Here is a 20,815-nt window from a genome sequence, read left to right as displayed (position 1 = left end):
AGGAAAACGACTAGTTTGTAATGAGAAAGCCATTCATAAGAAAGTCGTGTTCTTTATTAAGACAGCACTCACACTTAAATAGTTATCTTACTTACGTAACCGTTAGGACTTGGGGAACTGAATCCCAAGTCATGGTTTTCGTTGACTTTTGCATACACAGTACTTGTAACTTATATAATGCTGTAAATAGGAAGGAACTAATTACGAGCCATTCTCTTCTGAGCTTCGGTAGGTAACTTAACGTTAGTGGCCAAACCAATAGCTTTAAGAAACCTAATGAGATACCAAGTAACGTCGAGTTGCCACCACTCAAGTCCATGCCTAGCCGAGAACTCGAACGCATGATGATTGTTATGCCATCCTTCGCCGAATGTTATAATCGCTACCCACCTGGTTCATCACCAAATTATTATAATGTTTATTATTTTCACAAATGGAGATTATCCCATATATGTAGACAGTAGTACCAGTTGTTTTTGGAGAAGTCAGGTGTATTCCAAGCTCGCGTTCCCCATATATGGCAAACTGAATTCACCAGAAAAGTTGTGTGGGATCGAACCACGGTTGCCACACCCTGTCATTGCCATTCTCTTAGAATTTCACTTTTTTTTTTGTCAAATGTGAGCAAAATTCTACATAAGAGACCCTAAATTATTAAAAAAAAAACCCCTTGGATACATATTTAGGTTTCACTGTTACCTTCATATGTAGTATGTTTTATTTTTTTCGGTATTAAAATTTTGTTATGTGATTTTCGTCTGAAATGTCTGTTGAGGTCCGTAATTTGACACGCCATAGTCCCTTTAGGACCGTCTAATTAATGTGTCTAAATCAATTTAATTTGACGATACTCAAATTGTTGTATCATTAAAATTAACAATTATAATCGTGAAATTAAAAAAAGGAGCTAGTGGTATGTATCCTTACAAGTCCCCATGCGAGGAAGGGCATGCCTCCACAGAAATAGAGGAGAAGGCCAAAAGCTATTTGATGCAAACCGAAGGTTCGCTGAAGGAACCTATAGAAGGGCTGCCTCAATAGGTCACTTACATTCTCATATCCACCACACTGCGTGCATGCATGCATCCAATGATTTAATCAGTGTTAGATCATAGCAATACCGGATTAGATATGTCAAATGCGGCTCTGGCCTATATCATTTAAATTTAAGCATGCATACATTTTTTTTAATTTCTACGACAATATTAACTTTGTTTATATGATATTGGTCATTATAGAATTACGTAGTGAACATCTTATCATGACTAACAAGAGAGTAATTGAGTGTTTGACATACAATTGGTGTTTTAGTATACCTTTTTGAGGATAGAACCGGTATCAAATATCCAAGTCACGTGACTATACCAAAACCCTTGTATAGGGCTGTGTGGGTCACGTTGTGTCTCACAATACTTATGATGGTACCGATGGTTGCTCACCCACTCTATCGGGTCTCCCTGTATATCCACGATTTACAACTTACGAATCAAAGATGAATATTTCTCCTAATTAATATAACGTTCATATATAACTCATACTAAACACTAATTAATCTTCTTCTTTTTTAATGAATGTAAAATGTTTTTCTTACAACGTGTGTGACTTTCGTTTAAGAGTCTATTTTGAAAGCTAAAGAGTTATGAGAAATAAATCATCTTCGGTCAGCACATGTACTCTTTCGATCAATTGACAGACAGCTGATAAGAACAGAATAATGATTCTAAAGCAAGATAAAAGGATGGTGAACGGTTACCAAAGCTGGATTGGGGATGTAGGAACATAGTGAAATATTTTAAAAGAGTTTCATTGTTAGAAACCAAGTCATAAACAAAGTAGCTCATGCTGTAAACAAGTTCTATTTTTTTTTTTTTTTTTTGATAAGAAAACAAGTTCTATTTTCTTTTGAATCAAATTTAACATTTTATTCCAAAAAAGAAATAAATCATCTTCAGGATCTATCAATCATATGAGAGTTATAAAAGTAAAGAGTCAAACCTGAAAAGCCAGAACACCTCCATATGCAAAGAGATACTCAAGCCATTTCGGTAGATCGAAACTTCGGTGCGAAAGATTCCTATGATAAGACAATGTGATGCAGATTCCCTTGATGATAACGAGCCAAAAGAAAAGCCGAAACGCCGCCCAACTGAAGTGAAATGGAGCCCAGAGGCTCAGCAAATGCACCACAACGTATCGGGATAATTTGAACACTTCTCCAAGCTTCCAACTTCTTTTCCAAAATGGCTTCTTCTCTCTCGCTACCACGACCTCCGAAAAGGGTATTCTAGAAAAGCTCTCGACCTGATCTGGTGCATCATGAACAGCCACGAACGTGAGTTTCTTGTGAGCCACGGACCCTCCTCGTTTGGACAACATGTAGTTTGTGGAGTTGGGTGTGTGATAAGTGAACAAGGCATTACTATTACTGTTGGGGTTACGTTGTTTAACAAATGGTGAAAAGGAAGCTAGCGGTTTCAGAGTTGTAGATAGAGACGCCATATAAGGTTTAGGATTGTTCAAATTGATGCCTTTAGATGCATACCAGTGTGATACTATATATACACGCATGGCTGTAACTGCTACGTAATTTGAATGTATGTAATAAAAAGAATTAAAATGAATGGTATAAAAGGAAATGGGATAGTTGTAGGTTGAGGGATGAAATGAAAGGGCTGGATAACTATATAACAAATGTATAGCCATCAGCGTGACCACTCACAATGAGAGTGTTGAAACTTGATTTATATTGTTGAATTCCTTGCAATGATATTGTTGAAATGTTGTAACTTAGCTAGGTGGATTCAATATGGTTGTAAAGTTTCAACATGTTCGAAACAAATTTATGTGGACCAACACAGCCACGTGACAAAAATTGGTTGGATAAAAATGTTGGTCACTCATGCTGTGTTTTTATTGGTTGTGTAGTTTTTTATTTTATTTATATTCTACCTAATAATTCCAAGTCATTTATCATATAATAAAACTTTTTGAAAGAATAAAAATTATATCAAAATTCATGATTTTTTATGATCTATAAATAGAGACTACTCTTATTTCATTTGGATACAAAATATTTATTTTTCATTATAATCAACTATTTTCTTATTTTAAACCTCTTTTTTTTTTGTTAAATAAATCCCAATAATAAATTTTTTAACACCCATAATTTTTCTATTTTTTTGTTTAACTACCAAAATTCTAACAAATTATGTTTCAAGTTAATTATAATCAAATTATTAATATATAGTTATTATATTGTGAAAGATAAATATATAAATTAAAAATAGTGGAGTGGGTGTTGAAATTTTTAAAACAAATCATTGTAGAAGTTAAAAATGAAGTGAGTGTTGAATAAATTAAGTGCAAGAGAGAGAAAATGATGTGAAATTATAAAAAGAGAAAAAAAAGTGTTGAAAATGAAATGGGCGTTGAAACCATTATACATTGTCTAAGTATATTGATAAGCGAAAACATGGTGAACACTTAATGATTAAATAAAATATAAACTTGATGAACACTTAATCTCTGTAACTCATGTTGTATCAAACGCCCATAGTAGATGCCTGGCCTGCATCAAAATCTCTAGGTTTCATCAAATTGCTAAATAATTTTAAAAAACTTAATAGGATTGAAGATAAATTTTTTCTATATCAGTTTAGTAACGTGTGCTTGATAACAAAGTTTCCGTAGACCCAAACCACAAATAGTATTGGATTTATTTTAGATAGGTCATCTTTCTAAGAGCATGATTAATGAAGGGTTTTTAGGGTGGAGTTCTTAGCGGAATCTAAGAAACCGCTTTTTAACTTTTTTTTTTTGTTGTTGAATAAGATATTTAAGAGCCGTTTAATTAAAAGTTAAGAGACGGTTAATATTTTTTTGACTACCACGTGAGCATTAAGGTAAAATATGCCCTAACGTTCTTTCCCACTTGACCATGCATATATAATAAGATCTAACATCCATTCATCAATTTGTGGCCAAGAGCCAGCTTGGAGAAATCTAGCGAGTTAATATATCTCAAAACATTATTCTTTGTTCCACTAGTGTGTTATTAATCAGTGGAACAAAGAATATTTTGTAACTAAAAATCACGATAAAATAAGATAAATGGATAAAATTTGCGTGATCCACAATTGTTAAGATCTTGAGAGAGCCGTCTTTGTTTAAGATTTAAGGTTTTCCATTTTAATAAATTGGAGTATCGAACGAACTAACTGATTGGGATTTGAGGTTTTGCATTTAATGACACTAAGCGCCAATAGGTAGTTGGCAAATATGTGGGAGGGAGAGCGGCTAATCAAAAGATAATCCAACTATCCATTCAAAATCATTCTATATAATTTGAGTGATACAAAACCTGTTTACGTCGATTATAATTTATACATAATCAAATAACATAATTGATTGGAGTACTAATCACGTTATTATGTATACTTGGTTGAAAATAAACTTTGAGACCATGTTAAGATTTATGACTTTATAATTTTAATTGATGATGAATAAATTGACGGTACATCATGGTTACAAAGTTTGATAGAATATTACAAGTTAAGAAGATAATTTATGTAAGAACTTAAGGATAATCAGACCAAGGACATTATCTTCTTTTGAGCTTCAGTAGGTGACTTTACATTAGTGGCCAAACCAATAGCCTCGAGAAAACAAATGAGACACCAAGTAACGTCAAGCTGCCACCACTCGAGTCCCACCCTGGCCGAGAACTCAAACGCATGATGGTTGTTATGCCATCCCTCTCCAATTGTTATAATCGCTGCCCACCTTATTCACCACGAATTTATCTTATTATTTGGTGAAATTACATAGATTGATTATACATATATATATATATATATAGACAGTAGTACCAATTGTTTTTGGAGACGTCAGGTGTGTTCCAAGCTCGTGTTCCCCATGTATGGCAAACTGAGTTCACCAGAAGAGTCCCGTGGAGTCGAACTACAGTTGCCACACCCTGCATTGTCAATTCTCACTTAGTTTCAATTCATTTGTTCCTTTAGATTTTTTTTATTTGAAACATCGATTTGAAACTATCCTGTTATGACAGTTTCAGGCTCTCAGCTGTCTAAGTTAATTTGACACTAATACTAGTCAAGTTATTACATCATTGTACAAAATATATATTGTATCGTAGGTGAAATTAATAATAGTGTTATGTATGCTTACAATTCCCCAGACGAGGTAGGGCATCCCTCCACAAATATAGAGGAGAAAGCCATAAGCTATCAGATGCAAAGGTAAGGTTCGCTGAAGAAACCGATAGAAGGGCTCCCTCACAAGGTCATTTACATTCTCCTCTCCACCACACTGCATGATAGCATGCATCCAATGATATAGTCAGGGTTATAAGTCGGTCTCACCCATAAAGGACCATTCCTATCAGGGCTAAGACCAGATTATAATGTGGCAATCAAGAGAAAATATAGATAGATTTGCGGAGCAGCAAGTTCTACTAGAGCCACCATATTAGTCCACGGCTACATTAATCATGCATGTTCAAATCTCCCCATACTATCAAGTTTGAATCTCTGAGTTCGTTCAGTTAGAATTAAGAGGCTATCAAACAATTAGTTGGGCACTTTTTAACAATTAATCATTTTAATGCACCTTTTTGAGGATAGAACCGGAATCAAATAACCAAGTGAAGTGACCAAACCAAAACCCTTGTGTAGGGCTGTGTGGGTCACGTTGTGTATCACAATGTTTATGATGGTACCGATGGTTGCTCACCCACTCTATTGGGTCTCCCTGCATACACAATTTACAAGTTACGACTGAAGATATATTGTAGTTCTCATATCAAAGAATCATCTTTGAGTATATAAAGGTTACCTGAAAAGCAAGAATGCCACCATAAGCGAAGATAAACTCGAGCCATTTTGGTAGATCGAAACTTCGGTGAGAAAGATTCCTATGATAACACAAGGCGATGCACATCCCAATGGTGAGATGGAGGCAAACAAAAAGCCTAAAAGCCGCCCAACTGAAGTACAATGGAGCGAAGAGGCTCAGCAAATGGACACCACCCAATACGACTACATTTCTCACGTCCCTAGAACTCCAACTCCTTTCCCAAAATGCACTCTTCTTTCTCACCGCCACAACCTCCGTCAAGGGTATTCTGCAGGAGCTCTCGACCTGGTCCGGTGCATCATGAACAGCTACGGTTCCTCCTCGTTTGGGCAAAAATGAGTTTGCAGAGTTGGATGTTCGATAAGTCAACAAGGCACTAGTATAGTTAAGGTTACCTTGTTTAACAAATGGTGAAAAAGGAGAAAGCGGTTTGAGTGTTGTACATAGAGACACCATGGTTCCTTAGTATAGGTTTTTTGAAGTTGTTGCTTTTACATGCGTACCCAATCTGCTACTATATATATATATACACATGACTAAAATGGTATCTAAGATGTAGTGAGTTATATTGTCTAGAGAACGAAATAAATAAAACTGTCTTCCTTTTGAACAATTATCGGCATTATTTTGTTGGACAGAAAAAAATTGGCAGCATATACAATTATGATGTTTTCATTTCTAAATAAATGATATATATTTTAATATTTCATATATATTAAGAAATTTATAGAAATATCTATTATAAACTTGTTTTATTTATATTATCTAAGTTTAATTTTAAATAATAATATTATAAGAGTAAATGAAAAAGATAGCAATAAAGATACCTAAAATAAAAATATCTAACCTTTTCGAAACAAAAATATATTCTGAAATATATTTAGAAACAGAAGAATATAGAAAAACTGCTTGAAATACACTTAGTTGGCTATCAATTTTCAAAAATATACTCTATCATTAGTACAATAGCATTTGGATTTAGAGTAGTGATTATTGTAATTAGGGTTCAGTATTTAGTGAGTAGGGTTGGATTTATAAATTTCTATAAATAATTTTTAAATGATTTAGAAAGATTATTATTTTATTTATTTTTTCATAATGAATTGAAATATTTATGAGAATGGTTATCATTTAAAAGTAAATATGAAAAGTGATATCAAATTTAAGGTAAAATTAAAATTTCCTCAAAAATATTAGATACCTCTCTTTTCGGTTTAGCTGATTAATGAAATTATGGATGCTTTGCTTTTTCTTTCCCGTTTCCACCAACTGCTTTTTTATCTTAAGAAAACTAAAGTTCGTATTGCGCAGAAATTAGAGTAAATTATACCCTGTGAAAATTATGGAAAACATTTTACTCATTCCTCTAGAAACGTAACGCATCCCTTTGCCATACAAAAGAATGATCATATAACTTTTGCAACTTAAAGGAAAAAAAAACTTTTGCAAGTTTTTATATTTTATTCATTAATCTCCAATTATTTGTCCTGTGGTTGCCATTTGCAGGAAATGACGAAAAGTAAGAAAGACTGGTTGTGTGACACTGTGACTTGTGGTGACACGTTCCACTAACCTAGTACAAGATTTGGTTTTAAGTTGGCAGAGCCGCAGAGCCGTGCTCATTATGTTATAAGCAATTGCTTTAGGTCCCCAACTTACATCCTATAGTACTATATTTTGGTTAATATTTCATTCAACTTTTTTATAATTTTATAGATAAAAATTTTCTATTAGCTTTGATATATGCAACATTTTTGTTGCTATAAATTTATTTACACATGTCTAGATATATATTTCATATTATGCTATAAGTTGGCCAAAAAAACTTTCATATGTATTCCTAAAATATTTTTGCGTTATTTTGTCTTCATTTTTTTTTAATTTTTGTATCAGAATTTTTTTAGCTCATGTAATTTTATTTGCAATCTTGTAATAATACATTTTAAGTTGCCTTTTAGCCTATCTAAATCAACATATATTTAAATAAATATTACAAATCGCCTTACATAATTTTGAATATTGGTATATATGTTCTTACTTTTTGTTTAGAACTGAATAGCTTATATAATTTTTAAGAAATTTATGTTTGGTTCTTCATATATATATTTATAAATATATGATTTTGAGAATTTTATGTGATACAAAGTTTATTACTACTAAATTCTGGGGAAAAAAAATATTTTCGCCTTAGGCCCCTCACCTACGCACGGCACTGTAGGTTGGTGAATTTTTAGGTTGGTGAGTTTTACGTTTTGGCATTCAACGAACAAATTAAGGTACAAGTACAAGTGTTCACAACTTCACGAGCTATAAGAAGTACGCAAATAATGGAGGCGAGAGAGGGTGCTACGTACCTCCAAACAGCATTGCTGAAAGACTTCTAAAATGTAAAATATCTATATGTAATCGAAAGAGAATCCAACTAACTAACTATCCATTCACACTCTGCGAGTTACACTTACACTTACGTAGAATAATACAGAACTGAAAGTAAATCTACAGGATCCATGACTCATGGCCAGATGTCCATATATATATTTCTGATGATCGCAACGATGTAATCCAGTTTTCTTAAATTTAATAACAATACTTATCACCTTTTAGAGGACAGAAGCAGTGACAATTCGGAGGAAGTAATCAAACCAAAATATGTGAAGAGTAATTAATGAGAACCACGAGCTGTACCACTGCATTGGTGATGGAAACAATGATTAATTAAATCACCCGCTATGGTCAGACATCACTAGTGTTACATTAATGGTTACTACATGTTTTTGTGAACAAACGCGAAGTAAACTCGAAGAAAACGAAAAATACTTAGAGAGAAACTCAACTGAATCAAATACCCGTTTTACGAGTTGTATATTGACTGTATAAATGAATAATTTACAACTCTTTAGACCTATATTTATACAGCCTCAAAAACTCGATATTCTTTCTTTTAAATGAAAACTTTCTTATCTACTAAATAAGTTTTCTTAATCTTAAAATAGAAACCGTACCGCATGAGACCTTCAGCCCTTGCACCCCAAATGTCAATTTTGAAAACGAGCTCATCCGCCTAAAGAATGTGTCATTTTACGGGTAAGATTTAAATAATTTCCAGATCAACACATGTGATAATTTATTGTTTTACTTCAAACTGAAGGAAGTGTGGCACATCAAGCAAATAGACACTCTAGCTATTTAGGCAGTGTGAAAGTCCTGTGTTATACTGATAGACTCCGGTGATACAACAATGTAATCCAGTTCCATCTATGAGTCTGAGCTCAAGTGCTCAACCCCTGAGCACCGAAGATCCATATTACTCCATCACATCCCAATAGTTCCATTTCTTTCCCCCGTTTTAATTCGTTTTCTCACGGTTTATCCTCCGTGGAGAATGTTAACTTTTGCGGGGAATACTTAATCTTTTGGTAAAAGGGAAATCTAGGTTACGTTTATACGAAGGGAATATATAGGACATCGTTAGGGTTATTATTTAAAAAAAAAATCGATTAGGGTTGTTTTTTTCCTCTAAGACAAGTTCAGATGTAGGAAAGGGAGGGAGCCATTTCAGTTAAGTAGCCGTTTAAATGGGTTAAAGAACTAGATGAAATGGAGATGTTGAAGTTGGAAGACCTTACCTTAGCTATTGACAACATAGCGTGGAAGGCAAGGAATCAAGTGAGTAGAATAGAAAGAAGGGACCTTGGCCAAATAGAACGTGATTTTCAATCTATTATTATCCTTTTTTATTGAATGTAACTATAGTAGTTTAAAATTCATAATCAGTTTGTCACATACAGTCTCTTGCACAGACATATATACCTTTATGTAAACACACAAAAAAGCACAAAACCTTTTTTAACTTTCATAGCGCCAATTGTATAGTTTGATTCTGGTCATAACCACACATAGTTATACGATTAGTCGTTGGTCAATGTCATTCGTTGTTTCTGAGCTTCTGAAGGCAGCTTAACATCGGTTGCTAAACCAATAGCTTGGAGGAATCTAACCACATACCAAGTCATATCAAGTTGCCACCATTCTAGGCCATGTCGAGCCGAGAACTCGAAAGCGTGGTGATTGTTGTGCCATCCTTCTCCAAACGCAAGAGCTGCTACCATCCTGAAACAGCATAACTCAGAATAGAGTTATATATAAACCTTACAAACAATTGGGTTTATTAAGGAGGTGACGGATGATAAGTTGTACCAGTTGTTCTTAGACAAATCTCCAGTGTTCCATGCTTGTTCCCCCCATACATGACAAGCTGAGTTCACTAGCCAAGTTATATGATACATCCATACTATTCTTACACCCTACAATCCCCCAAAAGAAAAACAATTAATAAAGATTAGAAACGTAGGGGACAAGAATGTAGTTTCACTTCTTAAGTTATTAGTTATTACACATTGACGAGAAAAGCATGAGCTAGAGAGACCTTTCGTACAAGAAACATAACACATTTACTTACGGTTCTGTCTTTGTCTAACTAACACAACTTGCATGGCCAAAGATCAAATCATCTAAGTTCCACTAAGAGACAAGCAAATTGATAACCACACACAAACTTTAACAGTGATAGACTCAAAATGAACATACCATTCCCCAAACAACGAAAGGGAAGCCTCCCAATGCGTATAGAGCAACAGCTAGAGCCAAGGGATGCCAAATGTAAGTAGATCTAAGGAACTGATAGAAAGGCTGCTTCTCTAAATCTCCAACATTATTCCGCTCACCAACCTTGAAACATCAAAAACACACAACACTAGATCAGTGATAAACAACAAGACCACGTTCTCAGATAATGACAAAAGTAAAAAAAAAAAAAGTACTTACCCTTTGCGTGATAGTATTGGCATCAAACATCCAATTCATGTGACTAAACCAAAACCCATCAAGCGGACTATGAGGATCTCTGTCTGAATCACAGAACTGATGATGGTACCTATGTGTACTCACCCAATCAATAGGGTTCCCCTGAACAAAAACAACACAACATCATATAGAGACCAAACTACATACAGTAGTTCGAATTCACCAACTCACCTGAAGAGCTTGAGCTCCAAAATAAGCAAACAAGTACTCAAGCCATTTAGGAAGCTTGAAGCTTTTATGAGAGAGATTCCTATGGAAAGATAGAGTAACACCCAGAAGCCCAGTAACGACATAAAGCCCAAAAGCAACCGAAACAGCTCTCCAGTTGAAATGAAACGGAGCCAACAAGCTAAGCACATGCATTGACAACACCACAGCAACAGCTCCAAAGTCCATCGGTGACCATTCTCTTTCCCACCAAGGGTTCTCATCCTTCTTCTTCTTCACCATCACATCGGACAGCATTATCCTTCTGTAATCTCCCGACTCCCTATCCGCTGCTGATGCGGTGACATCTCGTTTCTGACTCTTTTCGGAGAATGCGGAGAGGAGACTCGGGAGCTTGAAAGGAGCGAGCTTTTGGCTGTGGGTGAATGAGACTCTGGTGAAGTTTAAGGACGGTGATGTTGTTAGTATTCGTGTAGATGAAGAGAGGCAGAAAGGCTTGGGCTTTGTTAAAGGAGAAGTCAAAAGAGAAGCCATTGTTGACGTGATAGCCAAGAGAAGAAGAAGAGAAGAGACTTAACCCTCCGTTCGCGTATATATATATATACAGTATATGTATGTGTGTGCCGTGTGCGTGTATAGACAGGGTCTGTCTTTTCGTATGTACACAAGTAGTGTAGTAATGTAATGACAGAGACACGTGCAAGATCTCATCAATGTGGTTCTCTTCAAATTTTGTTTACTCATCAGCCCTTGTCTTTGTCAGAAACTTACAAATCGCCCCAATACAATTGTTTTTGTGAGTACTTTTCCGTGTTGGGCTTAGCTTGGTTATCCTATTATGTTTCGGCCCATAATAAGAGAGGGAAATGTTCCAACAATTCAAATAAGATTTTTCTATGTGAGAGTTGCAAGTTTTTGTTTTCATCTGGTGAGAAAAAAACTTATAGATATTTGTATTTGTGGTGCCAAAGAATCCTTATCTTAGAACCATATAACAACTATTCTTCCTTCTACCATCCACAAGAGCTTCTCATCAGATCGGTTTCCCATGGCTGCAGCCGCTAACACCACCGCTATCTTCGCCTCTCCTTTGAAGCCTTTATCCTCTAAAAGCAGTCTTTGTAAGTTCTTTTACACTCAACATATGTGATTATCTGATGTTAATCTATATAATATGCTCTAGCATCAAGAAAATTGATGTTTTTTAATAATATATATAGTGTACAGTTCAACGACTAGTCCACTACAAAGGAGATATCCAACGAGGAAGCTTGATCTCCAAGTAATTAAAGCTGTTGCCACGACTCTTGCACCCCTCGAAGAGATCAAAGAGTATGACCTTTTTTGCTCGTCTTGATACTTTTAGTCTATATAACTATATTAGTATAAATCAAAATAGTTCATGGTTGATTAATTCCGTAGATATAAGCTTCCTTCATGGGCAATGTTTGAGATGGGGAAAGCTCCAGTGTACTGGAAAACCATGAACGGTCTTCCTCCAACCGCAGTAAGTTTTCTCTATCCATTGCTAAGATTAAAGCTAAGACTCTTTAACATTTAAAACTTTCTGGAATTAGGGTGAAAAGTTGAAACTTTTCTATAATCCAGCTGCAACTGAACTCACTCCTAACGAGGACTATGGGGTTGCTTTTAACGGTGAGTTTCTTATACAACATCTAATTAGCTTGTATTCAGAATATTTCCAAATTAGTTGAGACGGTTAAGTTGACAGTTTTGGTATAAATTTGTTTAGCAGACTAATTGTTATAGTACTACTAATTTTAGTCCACTAATTTTACATCAAACTATGACTAGTGAGTAACTTCTTGTCAAATTAAACTAGTGGGGCGTTACATAGACTAGTCTTATGGAATAATAAAAAGGAAATTAAATGATTCAATTGATTACCAATGATGCAGGAGGTTTTAACCAACCAATCATGTGTGGTGGGGAACCAAGAGCAATGCTTAAAAAAGATAGAGGCAAAGCTGATTCTCCCATTTATACTATGCAGATTTGCATTCCTAAGCACGGTCCGTTTTTACAAGAATCAACATAAAAGCATTATTAATTGATAAAGTAGTACAATTGACATTTGTGTGATCTATCAATCGATTTTAGCTGTGAATTTGATATTCTCGTTCACCAATGGTGTCGATTGGGACGGTCCATACAGACTTCAGTTCCAAGTCCCTAAGAGATGGCAAAACAAACCTATTGAGTTCTTCAATGAGGTATATATCGAGTTTGTTTTATTCAAGTCATATTATTTATATTTTACCAATGTTATTTTTTATCAATCGGTGCACAAAGGGTCTAGCAAATGAGTTGAGTCAAGATGGAGCCTGTGAGAGAGCAATATTTCCTGACTCCAACATTGTTGCGACACGGTGCACAATGATTGCCAACTTGACGGTCGAAGGAGTATGTGTCTCACCAACTCTATAGACTACAAATCGTTTGTGGGATTATACTTTTTAACATATTACGTTTTTTCTTAACTTATGAATGACTTTCAGGGAGATAGATGCAATCTAGATCTCGTTCCTGGGTGCATGGATACAAATTCAGAACATTTCAACCCGTTGGCTAATGTTGATGATGGTTCTTGCCCCCTCGAGTTATCTGATTCTGATGAATAGAACCAATTTTTATTCATGTAAATATATAAACACAGATATGTTAAAATCAGTATTTGAATATGTATACATGTGGTAACTGAATATTTTAAGTGTCCTTTGATTTTTACTTAGTTATATAAGAGCTTTACACTTAAATTATCTTACTCTTCTTAGCCACCGAATACTAGTAAATCATGTTGATGCATATTTAAAGGCTAAGTACATTATTATATTGGAGAATTTTCTCAACAAAAAGACAAAGTAAATAGATTATGATCTGTTGCTTTCCCCTGGACCAAACTACTCTTAATGATCATGGATTGGTGTACCTGTCTCGTTAACTTACACGAAAACCATCTTGACCTACTCTTGGAAAACAAAACACATGTTGCACCAAAAATGGTGAAGGAAGTACATTAATAATTTAATGCCGGATTTTTTGTATCATTAAATTTTGCATATTGGCAGTATACGCAATACCAATATGGTCGAATGATTTTTCAATTTGAATACTTTTATACTTATATCAGAATGTTATAAAACACCATTCAGTTGAATAAAATGATTTTATTGTGATTTATCTGTTTAAGTTATAATTTTTTATCAAATTTATATGGCAATGTTTTTACTAAGTTGTAGAGCCTATGAATTTCGGATGGACTCACATGCAACTGCTAACATTGAATTGAATGAAATAGTTGTAGGAAGGCCACAACAAACCTCTATATTTCACAATAACGTACACATTTAATTAGGTTCAAGTAAACTAATGAAACCCTATTCAATTAAAGTTGAAAGAAAAAAAATGTAATTCATTGGACTTTAAGTCTTTAACTAAATCAAATATGTTCAAGTTCAACTAATCATTTAAAATGAAAACAAAAGATTAATTGACTAGCGAGTCTTTAGAAATCAAACTAAAACCATTGGCTAAATTGTGTCTCTTGCTCATCATCTCTTCGTACTTCCCGGCCAATGAGTCAAAGAGAATCCCAGCGCCAACTCCGACCGCAAGATCGATCGTGTAGTGTCCTCTCGTCCCGAGCAGTCTGATCGATTGTAATATGTTGAGGATGTCAAAAAGCATCGCTAGTCTCAACCTCTGCATTCTCCTCATGTCCAAGGATGCGATCATTGAACCGGCTACGTGGCCAGAATAGAAGAGGAAGAATGAGACGTTTCCCACCGGAAAATCAACTCCTGATCCTAAAAAATCCTGTAAAAAGAGTCAAATAATTACCTTCAATCATTGTATCCTTGAACATAAGAAAGTAGTCTTTAAAAAAAACTAGAACTGTAGAACGCAGAGGAGTGAGACAATGTGATTTATGTCCAGTCAATCATCCCGTGGAACATTTTTTGATAGATAGAAAAAAGTTCGGTCCTCGGTAGTCGGTAGCAAACAAAAACAAAACAAAACAGTAAAATACAATCCACTGCAAATTACCCTCCCTCTCTATGCTAACAACCAGATTGCTCTTTCCATTTCAGAATGAGTTATCATTTACATCTTTCTGTTTTCAAAGTGTTATTTAGTATTTCAATATAAATTTTGAAATATAATAAATAATTTAACCCTATAAATAAAAGGTATAAAACGAACATTCATAAATTAAATTGTTTTGCTTTTGTTAAAGAAATCAGGTGTTTTGTGAAACAATAATTTTGTAGTTTAGATGTCCGGATTAAAAGAATATTTGGGGACTGTAATTACAGCTGTCCTCTGTACGGTAGTGGCCAAGGGGAAATCACACGTCCAACAATATATAGGGACTACATAAATACATCGATTTGGTACAATATCTATATATTAATTTTAAGAGTAAATTATTATAATATATAGTCTTTTGTTATAATGAAAATAAAAAGTTCAAAATATTTGGGGCCTATAAAGTTACAACTGTTTTCTATATGGAAACGGCCAAGGGAAAATCACATGTCCAACAATATCTAAAGACTTGACATAATTAAATATATTTACTACAATGCCAATATAAATATATTATAAGAGTAAGGTAGAGGGAGCTGAGTAGAGTATAATATACTAATATTTATGTAAAGAGGTGAGAGACCTGTGGTAGAGGGAGCTGAGTAGAGTAACCAAGAATGCCGCGACAAGTAAACATGAAGCAAGCCGAGATAGTGGCTCGTGGTCTTCCTTCCATCAACCATGTCCATACAATATACGTCGTTTGCATCGCTACGAATACCTGTCCCCACCATCCACCAATATTAAATAGTTACAAGTACCAAATCGAATCTAACCAATCTCTTTGCATTGCATGTGATCATGTCTCCAACTCATCACCATGTGTCCCTTTTCATTGGGTTGAAACTTTAAAGTTAAAAGCAATCTAATCTATTATTGTACTACTTTATAAAGAAAACAAAAAAAAAAATGGCAGTTGTTAAAAATAAAATTATACAACTACTTTGATAGCTGAGATTACATTAAATACATTTTTGCCCACTACCTATTCTGTGTGTTTCACAATATATATGTTTTAGAGTTTCTATACTTATTAAAATATTAAATTTTGATTATAAATACATTATTGTTATGATTATCTATTTTCACAAATTAAAATTAACAAAAAATTAATAAGTATAATTAATACATAGAAAATATATTTTTGAAATAAATTTATTTTTGTAAAACATGTATCTTTATAAAAATGCGTTCTAAACTCAAATCAACTCTTAAATATCGTTGCATGATACCCTGGACGGAAAAACTCCAGCTGGATAGTTAATACCACACAAAATAAAGGAAAAGATCTGAGATTTATGTATATCCATCACTAACCCCACCTATTTTATTTTGACTAATTCAATATATTATTACGAATTAAATGACAAAGAAAAAATACAAAATGTTAGGTGTGGCATGAAGAATTGAAGATAACCATTAAATATAGTTTTAACCTAAATTAACTCATACGACATACCGTGTTTAGAGCCGCTAAAAGGGTGTTAAGATCCGGTGAACTCGCCAAGACGCGGTTTAGAGAGCGCGTGGCCACAAACCCAATATCGAACGGCTCAGACTTCGCCGGAACCATCTGGAGCGTGTACTCAACCCCCATAAAGAACAGAACTCCGACCGCAAAGAAACACGGTATCCAATGGTATCTCGCTACGTAGACAGCGTCACGCATGGTCCATGTCAGAAACGAGGCTTTGCTTCTCTCTACTCCTCCGTTGCCGTTGCCGTTGGTGTAGCAGTCGTCGGTTTTCTTGACAATATTATCCATTCCGTTAAAGGCCACGCCGTTAGTGTGATATCCGTTAGATCTGCGACGGAGAGGGACGACGGTATTAGTTGACATGACCGTTAGATTTAACGGAGAGGAACATTTTTTAGGTTTAGAGAGATGAGTTATATAAGAGATACGAGGCGGAGATTACGAAGGAAGTATTGTTTCTTATATTATAAACTGTAGAAAGGAAGATTGTTTGGGCTACAAAAACTCATACGAAAACGATGAGTATGAGATGAGGTTTGAGAGCGACGTTTACGCAAGTCTTTGCTATTTTCTCATCTGTCTTTGTTGGGCTTTACTTGTTGTTCTTTTTATACGTCTTAAGTGTATAATATTTTACACGAGAAACACACACAAAAAGATAGAGAAGAGTACGAGAGTTTCCTTACCATAGTATAATAACTAGTTTTGTTCACACTAATACATGTTAGTGGTGTGCGTATTAACAATGTGTATATATACCTTTAATTCAAGATTATGGAGAATATCAAAAGATTTTCTCCTTTGTTGAATAAGGACTAGTTTATAATGTCATTGAGGATTATATGATTCCTTTTGGCGCACATCGTTTCACGTTTTTAAGATAATTATTGCACGTCCCTCCATAACAGTGTAGTTGTCGAAAAAAACATAGAAGAAGACATTTAGTTTGTTACATGTCGGTTTAGCACAAAATATTCCAGAAATTGAATTCGAACATAACCTAGAGTTTTAACTGTTTAATATCATATAATTACTGTAGGTTTCGTATATTTATATTAGATGTTGGACATAAATTAATTCAGGAGATGTTATTTTGGTTGAAATCAATATACACCAAACGCCAGTTTCATAGCCAGGAAGAATTCATAATGTCTATTGGACTAGAGGAAACTCATGTTTAATGATAAAAAAACAAGTCTTGTAGATAAATATATTCTAATATCTAGAATATACACAATTTTTTTTATGATATTAAAAGATATATTCGATTGTCCTAATAAATACAAACTCAAAACTCGAAGAGATGAAACTAACCTATCAACCTACTTATACAACAAACAAACATCTAAAACTAAGTTTTTCACTCTTATGCATTGGATGTTTGCTATCTGATCAATAAAACAATATTTTAAATCTTTGGACACTTTTTTCCTCGTAAATAATCGGCTTAATTTTATCCTAACAATATGCATATAATATGTTGTAAAAAGAATACCGGAAATGCAGCTGTGTAGAAGAATACAAATTTTTATAGATACTATTTAATGTTTAAGATAAATATTAATTTCTCAAAGGTTGTATATTGTAATCATTCAAATATATATATGTTACTCAAGGGATGGTGATTTTGTATATATATGTTTGAATGTCACATAACTAGACTAGACGTGTTTGTCTAATCGTCGCCTAATTCGACGTGTTTGTCTAATTGTGGAGGCTAGGATTAGGACATTGTTGGTGTTTGCTTGATTCACTGTTTCTTAACTTTAATAAAACTCTATTAACGTATAAATTTTGATTTACATTTCCATCCACCAAATCCATCATTTTCGCATCGTTTAATAATTTACAAAAAGACTTTAATTAAACCGTAAAGTGTTTAGGTAGACATATTTACGAAGTTACAATAAATTGGCTGTGTGAACTGTGAATACATCAAACATTTGTGGACAAAAAGAACATTAAACATTGTTCAAAATACCCACATATACAAATTTGTAATAAACATTCATAGCAATTTAAAACCGGCGTGTAAACACATAAAACTGGTTAAACTTACGTCTAAACAAAAACAAAACAAAAACGATTAAAATAACATTTCTAAAGTCATCGCATGTTACTAAAACTATTTATACTCATGACTTTATTTCTGGCCAATAATAATTTAGACTTTAGGAAGGATGAGATATTTCTTCATTAAGAAAATACATACGCGTCACACGCGTGTATGTATCCATATAATAATATAAATATAAGCATTGCCAATGAGGAGAAGAGTGTCCATATCATAATCATTCGTTGATCAAACTACAAAATCTAACTTCCACCAAAGAAAAGAAAATGGAATTAGTTGAAGAGATGGGTGAAAAAAGAGTTGTGGTGGACAAAGCATACCTCTACGAAGAAGACAAACCACTTACTGTCTGCAAAACCTCTCTTTTCTACACTGGTGATGGCTTCGCCGCCTACGACTGTCACGGCGATATCATCTTTAGGGTCGATTCATACGGACCCGACACAAGAGATAACGACGAGTTTGTCCTCATGGATGTCGCCGGAAAGTGTCTCCTCACCGTTAAACGAAAGGTAAAACATATTATATCTAGGAATTAATTAAGTCGATCCATCATCCTCTCATGTGATACTCGTATTTACTATTTACTCATGAAACATAATTAAAACAAAATCAAAATAAAAAATCATTAAATTAAAATGGTTTGCTTGTTCCGCTGTAACAAAAGTATTTATTCATTTAACATAATTGAACAAAAAAAACAAAAAAAAATCAGTAAATCAAAATTTGCAAAAATAATTCGATAGAATTTAAGATTATACTGAATTGGGACTGGTCCAGGTAGGAATCACAAGTTCATGTGGACATAGTATGTCCTCTATCTGTTCCGTTAAACACATTTAAAAAAAAAATTGTTTTACAAAACAAAAAATCTGTTTTCTATGTAATCTTTATTTTTAATAATAAACTAATTAATTTGTTTTATTAATATATTATTAGTAGTTTACATTTATTTGAAATTTAATTATTACAAAAATATATATATTTGTTTTTATTTTTAATATGCGTGAAAAAATAAAAAAAATTATCTTAACTGAACGGAAGTAGCATTGAACATACTCATTTTTGGACTGTTATCTATTATAAACTGATCAGCTGCAGTCCATAAAAACAAATGGTATGTGTGAACAAATATAATTGAGTGTAGATTGATCATTTGGCAGCTATTGTTTTGTTTGGTAAAGATATTTTTTATATAGATGGCTATGGTTCTTGTTCTTGATAATTTGGGGAAAATATCTTACATTTGGAATTTTTGTGTTCGGATGATTTGATTAAAAGGATTTGGCTAAAGTTTTATTTAAATAGTTGTTAGAAAAGAATCTGAAGAAACTGTTTTGAGCTACACAATCTAATAAACTGTTTGTTTTTAGCCGAGTTCCAAATGGACTAAGTCTTTATACCAAATTATTAATTCAAGATGATACTGAGTCAACTCGTTGGTTGGTTTTATGTTTTGATGTACAGAGACCAACTCTGCACCAAAGATGGGAAGGTTTTCTTGGGGAGAGATCAGACGGTCAGAAACCAATATTCAGTGTCCGAAGATCGTCAATAATCGGACGGTGCACGATGGATGTAGAGCTTTACGACGGAACAGGAGAAGAGTACACCATAGATGGTGACTTCTCGCAACGTAGCTGTCTCATATACGACACGAATAAGCGAACTGTGGCTGAGATCAAACGCAAAGTTGACGCGTCAACGAGCGTGATGCTTGGACGAGATGTGTTCACTCTCGAGATTAAACCTGGTTTCGACGGAGCTTTCGTGATGGGTTTGGTCCTTGTGCTTGACCAGATCAACGGTGATGATCCAGTTGAGATTGGTGATGAACAGGTGCACCCTTTTGTTGAGGACTAGTCTCTGATCTTTGGATTTGGACATTTGAGGTTGTTTGTGTATCATTATGTGTAAAAACATAAAGTTGCTACGTTACATAATGTATAGTCCGTCTATGGAAATTTGTTGACTATATATATATGTGATGTTTAAAAAAATAAAAGAGAGGTGATGTTTTACAAGTTTACTTTGTCTACTTTTAAATTATATATGTACACTATATCAGAAAATGTTTTAAAATTTATTTGTAGATCTGGATTCATACGTTGACCATACTAAATGTTTTGTAAGAAAGAACAGTTTGATCTTACCCTATAAATTTTTAGGGAAATTTGGTTCTATGGCCATAAAAAAAAACTAAAATTAAAAAACTAACTATCCTTCTCTTCTCTCTCTTCATTTTTCTT

The 20,815-nt window shown here is 34.0% G+C and overlaps 6 protein-coding genes across 6 annotated transcripts; 2 read left to right on the top strand and 4 right to left on the bottom strand.

Annotated features, from left to right (window-relative positions):
• Positions 1-32: 32 nt before the first annotated feature.
• LOC106444039 (probable lipid desaturase ADS3.2, chloroplastic) lies at positions 33-2,708 on the bottom strand. The gene is made up of 5 exons (XM_013885573.3): positions 1,996-2,708; positions 1,317-1,457; positions 928-1,068; positions 468-574; positions 33-390 (listed from the first exon to the last, which is right to left on the bottom strand). The coding sequence occupies exons 1-5, from the start codon at positions 2,701-2,703 to the stop codon at positions 198-200; spliced, it is 1,290 nt and encodes a 429-aa protein (XP_013741027.2). The 5' UTR covers positions 2,704-2,708; the 3' UTR covers positions 33-197.
• Positions 2,709-4,465: 1,757 nt separating this feature from the next.
• Positions 4,466-6,381, bottom strand: LOC106444038 (probable lipid desaturase ADS3.2, chloroplastic). Its single transcript, XM_013885572.3, has 5 exons — positions 5,854-6,381; positions 5,629-5,769; positions 5,188-5,328; positions 4,869-4,975; positions 4,466-4,782 (listed from the first exon to the last, which is right to left on the bottom strand). Exons 1-5 carry the CDS (start codon positions 6,328-6,330, stop codon positions 4,587-4,589), a joined length of 1,062 nt encoding a protein of 353 aa, XP_013741026.1. The 5' UTR covers positions 6,331-6,381; the 3' UTR covers positions 4,466-4,586.
• A 3,230-nt stretch (positions 6,382-9,611) lies between these two features.
• Positions 9,612-11,605, bottom strand: LOC106439426 (palmitoyl-monogalactosyldiacylglycerol delta-7 desaturase, chloroplastic). The gene is made up of 5 exons (XM_048776465.1): positions 10,909-11,605; positions 10,699-10,839; positions 10,462-10,602; positions 10,072-10,178; positions 9,612-9,984 (listed from the first exon to the last, which is right to left on the bottom strand). Exons 1-5 carry the CDS (start codon positions 11,437-11,439, stop codon positions 9,783-9,785), a joined length of 1,122 nt encoding a protein of 373 aa, XP_048632422.1. The 5' UTR covers positions 11,440-11,605; the 3' UTR covers positions 9,612-9,782.
• A 189-nt stretch (positions 11,606-11,794) lies between these two features.
• On the top strand, positions 11,795-13,685 carry LOC106439423 (protein POST-ILLUMINATION CHLOROPHYLL FLUORESCENCE INCREASE, chloroplastic-like). The gene is made up of 8 exons (XM_013880864.3): positions 11,795-12,026; positions 12,126-12,237; positions 12,328-12,412; positions 12,483-12,561; positions 12,825-12,938; positions 13,027-13,139; positions 13,219-13,329; positions 13,425-13,685. Exons 1-8 carry the CDS (start codon positions 11,954-11,956, stop codon positions 13,545-13,547), a joined length of 810 nt encoding a protein of 269 aa, XP_013736318.2. The 5' UTR covers positions 11,795-11,953; the 3' UTR covers positions 13,548-13,685.
• A 632-nt stretch (positions 13,686-14,317) lies between these two features.
• LOC106439422 (phosphatidylcholine:diacylglycerol cholinephosphotransferase 1) lies at positions 14,318-17,065 on the bottom strand. Its single transcript, XM_013880863.3, has 3 exons — positions 16,475-17,065; positions 15,599-15,736; positions 14,318-14,742 (listed from the first exon to the last, which is right to left on the bottom strand). Exons 1-3 carry the CDS (start codon positions 16,853-16,855, stop codon positions 14,413-14,415), a joined length of 849 nt encoding a protein of 282 aa, XP_013736317.1. The 5' UTR covers positions 16,856-17,065; the 3' UTR covers positions 14,318-14,412.
• A 1,663-nt stretch (positions 17,066-18,728) lies between these two features.
• LOC106439421 (protein LURP-one-related 12) lies at positions 18,729-20,590 on the top strand. The gene is made up of 2 exons (XM_013880862.3): positions 18,729-19,078; positions 20,034-20,590. The coding sequence occupies exons 1-2, from the start codon at positions 18,833-18,835 to the stop codon at positions 20,427-20,429; spliced, it is 642 nt and encodes a 213-aa protein (XP_013736316.2). The 5' UTR covers positions 18,729-18,832; the 3' UTR covers positions 20,430-20,590.
• Positions 20,591-20,815: the final 225 nt, after the last annotated feature.

The sequence above is a fragment of the Brassica napus genome, chromosome A3, assembly GCF_020379485.1.
Source record: "Brassica napus cultivar Da-Ae chromosome A3, Da-Ae, whole genome shotgun sequence".
NCBI classification, from domain to species: Eukaryota; Viridiplantae; Streptophyta; class Magnoliopsida; order Brassicales; family Brassicaceae; genus Brassica; species Brassica napus.
The sequence above is the reverse complement of the archived record's forward strand: the minus strand, read 5'-3'. Positions and strand labels throughout refer to the sequence as shown.